At 51.8% G+C, this 5,314-nt stretch overlaps 2 protein-coding genes across 2 annotated transcripts in view; both read right to left on the bottom strand.

The window, feature by feature from the left end:
* Positions 1-1,263: 1,263 nt before the first annotated feature.
* Positions 1,264-2,916, bottom strand: PpBr36_04817 (uncharacterized protein; the record flags this gene model as incomplete). Its single annotated transcript, XM_029891976.1, has 1 exon — positions 1,264-2,916. The coding sequence occupies one exon, from the start codon at positions 2,914-2,916 to the stop codon at positions 1,264-1,266; it is 1,653 nt and encodes a 550-aa protein (XP_029750504.1).
* Positions 2,917-4,683: 1,767 nt separating this feature from the next.
* PpBr36_04816 (uncharacterized protein) overlaps positions 4,684-5,314 on the bottom strand; it is a gene marked incomplete at both ends in the record, with an annotated part of 1,634 nt that continues 1,003 nt past the window's right edge. Inside the window, 3 exons of the mRNA XM_029891975.1 lie at positions 4,684-4,730; positions 4,817-5,018; positions 5,110-5,219. Of these exons, the coding sequence (XP_029750505.1) occupies positions 4,684-4,730; positions 4,817-5,018; positions 5,110-5,219 (359 nt within the window). The remainder of the gene's footprint in view (positions 4,731-4,816; positions 5,019-5,109; positions 5,220-5,314) is intronic.

Raw genomic sequence — 5,314 nt, 5'->3', positions numbered from 1 at the left:
TTTTTTTTTTTTTTTTTTTTTTTTGTGCAAACGAGAGCTGTCAGGGCCTACCCTTGCCCAAATCGGTCCAACGGCAAACCCGCTGATGGCCGGGCATCCCCCAGAAAATTTCCCCATTCAGCCATTTCCATCACCGAGACAGACGCAAGCTGTGTGTTTCGGCCGGACAAATTCAAGGTGGAAGCACCCGAGCGCCGATTTGTGGTATTGGACCTGGAATTGTACGTGCGTCGTCTGGTTTACGATGGATAAGCAACAGAAGAAAAAGTAAAACGGAAATAAAAATAAAAGCAACAAAAAAAAAAAAAAAGTGAATCGACGTCAAATTCAATTTATTTTCTTTCTTGTTCGGCAATTCGAGCCGCGCCTGACACCGCGTCGTGCAGAAAGAAGCAAAAACTGTGCATACATACTGCATTACCGTTAGACCCGACGGGTGCTGCGAAGCCGTAGTTCTGGTGGCGTCCACTAGGAAGAATGTCATGACCGACCCCGCAGGTTCTAATTGTCGCGTGCATTCAATTCGGACCTGCACGGAATGTTCGAGATCGTATCCATGACAAAAGTCCTAAACCAAAAAGTTGAAATACCAGATGGTAAGTGCAACTGTATTATTATTATTTTTTTTTTCCTCTCATACAATCAATCCATGCTATGTGGTTCATATGACCAGTTGCATGCATCCCTTTTTCATCCCAAGCGTGTTCACGTAATGGATTTGTATGTTCCACAGTAGCCTAGAAAACGCCCAGCATAAAGCACCGGTACTGTAATTTGTTTGTTTGTGGAAGTCTGTCAAATTGTAAAGCCCGCGATTGAATGGTTTTGATCTACATACAGGATGGTATGTCAAAAGACGGACCAACCCTTCAAGTCTTTTTTACAACTCGTTCTGTCCTATCATCAGTTTCATCCACAGCACGACATGCATGACGATGCCATGATGCATTATGGCGTCTTTTTTTTGGTGTGACGGTATGATCACGGTCGACAGTCACCATCACAGTATGTATGGGAGACAAACAAACGTCCCGTGTGGCTTTTCATCCCCCGCAGTTTGGAAACCCACAACTCCCAATGAAAACAAAAGCATGGAAATGAACAGAAACAAAAATCTAATCAATGCCATGCCTGCTATATCCTGGTATAACTTACAATCATAAAAAAAAAAAAAATCCCCTAGCCCCCAAAAAAGAAAAGGGAAAAAAAAGAGGAAGAAGAAAGAACTTCCCAAACCGACCACAAACAAAAAAAAAAAAAAAATCATGCAGTCCTCTTCTCAGTGATGGCCTCTCCCACAGGCTCGCCCCCGACGAAGCCTCCGTTCTTGCCACCGTACTCAAACACCTTGTGTCCCCTGACCCACGTCTCCAGCACCCTGCCCTTGAACTCGTGCCCCTCCCACGGCGAGCACTTGTTCTTCCACCTCATGTCGCCGCTGCGCAGTGCCCACTCGGCCGCGTCGTCAAACACGCACACGTCGGCGTCCATGCCGACCCTCAGCCCGCCCTTGCGGTGCGCCAGCCCGACCTGCTTGGCCGTGGCCTGACTGGTCAGCCGGACCATGTCGACGATGGTCGGCGCCTCGAGGCCCCGCTGCGCCCGCCGCGTCGCCATGGTGTGGAGGATCGGAAGCCCCAGCCCGACCGACGAGATTCCTCCCCAAGCCGCGAAGAAGTCGCCCTGCGCCGTGTGCACGGGCGAGTCTTCTCTGCTGCTGCTGCTGCTGCTGATGCTGCTGCTGCTCGCCTCCAGCTTTTTGCCCTTGAGGGTCGGGTTGAACGACACGTCGATGCCCGAGTCGGAGTGGTGCGCAAACGGCGGCCTCACGGGCGGCGGCGCGAGGTGGCTGGGCAGGAGCTTGAGCTCGGGCGTGCAAGGTGAGTGGTCGCTGACGACGGTCTTGATGACGCCGTCGTGCTCGTCGGCCCGCACCAGCTCGCTCCAGAGGCCGTCCTGGTTGCTCTTGCTGCGGATGGGGGGGCAGCACTTGTGCCGCGTGTCGCCGTCCTCGATGTCGTCCGACGCCAGGCCCAGGTAGTGGAAGCACGTCTCGGCCGTGACGTTGACGCCCTTTTGACGCGCCTCGCGCAGCAGAGGGATACATTCCGTCGCCGACAGGTGTACGATGTGCAAGTGCAGATCGGGCGCGAGGTCCGTCATGCTCAGGATTTCGCTCACGGCGCACGTCTCGAACTCGGGCGGCCGCGACTCGAGGAACGTGCTGTACGCCGTCAGTTCGCCCTTGGGGGCGAGTGGTGGTTCCGACGACTGGACAGAGTCGCCGACGCTGTCCGCGATAGGAGGTATCATTTCCGCGTGGAACATGAGCGTCGTCGGCGCATCCCTGAGCGCCTTCATCGCGAGTGCAATGTCTTTGGACGACACGGCCGGGAACTCGTCGACTCCGGAGTCGATCAGGAATCCCTTGAACCCACGGACGCCCGCGTCTACAAGTGGAAGGAGGTCTTGGGCGTTACCCGGGATCACGCCGCCGTAGAAACCTACGTCGACCCAGCACTGCCCGATGCTTGCCTTGAGCTTCTCTCGAAAGTTTGCGACCGTCGTGGTGGGCGGGATGGCGTTCAGGGGCATGTCAATGACCGTGGTGACGCCCCCAGATGCGGCAGCTCGCGTGCCCGTGTTGAAGCCCTCCCATTCCGTCCTCCCGGGCTCATTGAGATGAACATGAGCGTCGACTAATCCAGGGAGCAAAAGGTTTGGTGACTTGTCAATATATGCTACCGAGGATGGGAAAGAGTCTGGTGGTAGTATTGTTGGCACTATGCCTATGATCTTGCCAGAGGTCGGGGAGATGGTAATGGTTGCTGGAGAGAGGACGAGACTGTCGTCATCGAGGGTGAGTACTGCCCGGCTGGACACCAGTACAGCGAGTGGTTCAACTTGGGATCCCATCTTTGGGATTTGGTGCAGGTTATTTAGGATTGTGGTTGCGGTTTTTGCTTGACAGAATGAAACCCAGGCTTCCACCCCGACAATAAAAAAAGTGCGAACGTTCAAACCAAAAGAGAATCTATTTGTGGCAGTCAGGGATCCGAGCGGGCTAGCAAAGAAGCTTCGATATGATGGTAACCGTCCGATCGACAAGCCCAAAGTAGCCAAGCCCCAAGCTCGCGTGCCACCAAAGATATGACGGCAAGCCTTATCGCAGATATGCCCAGAACTGCGGGTAACTTGCTGATAAGAGAGAACAAAGCAGATTGGTGGCCCGCCAAAAGCCAACCTACTTGGCTGTCAGTATGCAAGGACAAGACTGGCTTGTGCTTCTATGATGTTCTTTCTTTCTTTCTTTCTTTTTTTTGTGAGCAGAAAGGCGGGACGACAGAGGTAACCTGGGTGAGATAAGAATACGAGATGAGAAAAAGGACATGTCCGTGGACATTGCTATTCTGCAACAAAAGGGAACGCAGGCTAGGGGCAGCAACGTTTTTATGTGACTACACGAGTCAGCAAAGAAGAGGCGGACAGGCCCGTCGTTAGGGCAGAGCCGGCGTCTTTCTCTGGAGAATGGGGACGATTCGGCAATAGCGTCTCCTATCGACGCAGGCAACCTGGCCCGTTTCGCCCTCTCCGACGCCGCCGACTTTTTGCCATTGTGCTAGTACGGTGTGTGTGTGGTGTGTGGTACTGCGGCAATGAAATCCAGGGGACTGGGGGTTCGTTGTACCCACCAGCCTGAACCGGCATATGTTCTTACTACCCAAGTCTCGACGAATGATCTGGAACAACGCCAGACCCCAGCGTTCATCCACCGAACCCGTATGATGGGAGACGATTATGGATCGGAATCCTTGACGGGGCTGGAAACCAAAACAAAACAGAAACAGAGAACAAAGGGAAAAGGAAAAGCTAAGAAGGGCTGCGCGTGGTCAAAGCGAACACAGAAAAAACCTTGGAGATGCAAAAGACGGGCTTATCGATGTTTGCCAATTGGCTCGGCAAAAGATACGGAGGTACGTACTAATTACAGAGTGCCTGCCTAGATGTGGTAGGGAGGGTTTTTTTTTTTTTTTTTTTTTTTTTTTCTTTTTTCCTTCCTCTCTCACCTTGGAACCCTGTCAACCTGTCTTCAGGCTGCATCTGCGGCGGTTGCATTGATCTAAGACTGATTGATTGCAGGGGTGGGGCAGGGTCTCGCGAGATCCTTATCCAGCCAATCAGCTCACGGAAGCTGAGGCCGCTCTCGGCATCCATCTGACGTCCTTTTGAGTTCAAGGGGAGATGGACGAGGTTTTTGATCGAGTAACGATCGAGTAAGAGAATGCCGAGAATGGTTATCCTCCGCCGGTCCACTTGTCAAGAAATCCCGTTCACTGTAGTAATTCTGCAAGTCGTCAGCGTTACAATACAGTAAATACAGTGCAGCTGCGGCATTCATGTATGGACTCTATCTAGACTCAGGACCTACAGTAGATTCTAGACTTGGATTATTTGCTCGAGGAATCGTCGTGGCTTTTTTTGTTTCCTTTTTAGGACTAAAATTGCGACGCTCAGGGTCTCTGCAGGCCACAAAGTAACAAACAAGCTTACAGAGTACCATGGCTCTAATCTATCCGACAAGAGGGGGCCGCGAACATCACATTCTGCTCCTGACATCTGACCAAACAGACAGCCACCGCCTCATTTAGTCCCCGCCTCATCCGCATCTGGTTAATTTGCCCCTCACAGCTTTGCAGAATCCGGATTCTTGACCTCGACGAGCAGTTTTCCTTTTCAAATAAGCACGCGCAGGGTGTTAGTAATGGTAATTGCGATTCCGAGGGTAATAAAAGGGCAGCCGCTGACTCTGACTCACCTTTGTTGACACCGTTGAATAGATCAACCAGCGTCTGCTCAATGACATTCAATCCGCCCTTCACAATCGTCTCCCCGCGCTTAATCTTGCCCTCTTCAAGCCACTTGGCTAGATCCTGGCGCGCCTGTGCGTACTCCTTGATGTAGTCGAAAACAATAAAGCCTTGCATCCTGATGGACATGGCGATGACCATGTTGATGTTCTATTTTTTTTATTTTTTGTCCCCGCAAATATTAGAATTTATTCCTGTGACGTCGTACATTTTAGATTTCCACGGAACGAAGAGTTCTCACCTTTGGCCCGCGGACCTCGCTAGCGTTGTAGGTGCTGATGCCGCCGCACATGACGAACCGCGCGTGCTTCTTAGCGCGAGCCAGCGCCAAATCAAGGATCTCACCGCCAACTACACAGAGACGGAATCATGATTCAGATTAGTTGAGAACTTGCTTCACCGTATTCGCTCATCAAATTTTCGTCTCTTTTTCTTTTTTTTTTTTT

This window comes from Pyricularia pennisetigena, chromosome 6 (genome assembly GCF_004337985.1).
Source record: "Pyricularia pennisetigena strain Br36 chromosome 6, whole genome shotgun sequence".
NCBI classification, from domain to species: domain Eukaryota; kingdom Fungi; phylum Ascomycota; class Sordariomycetes; order Magnaporthales; family Pyriculariaceae; genus Pyricularia; species Pyricularia pennisetigena.
This window is presented reverse-complemented; position numbering and strand designations above follow the sequence as displayed.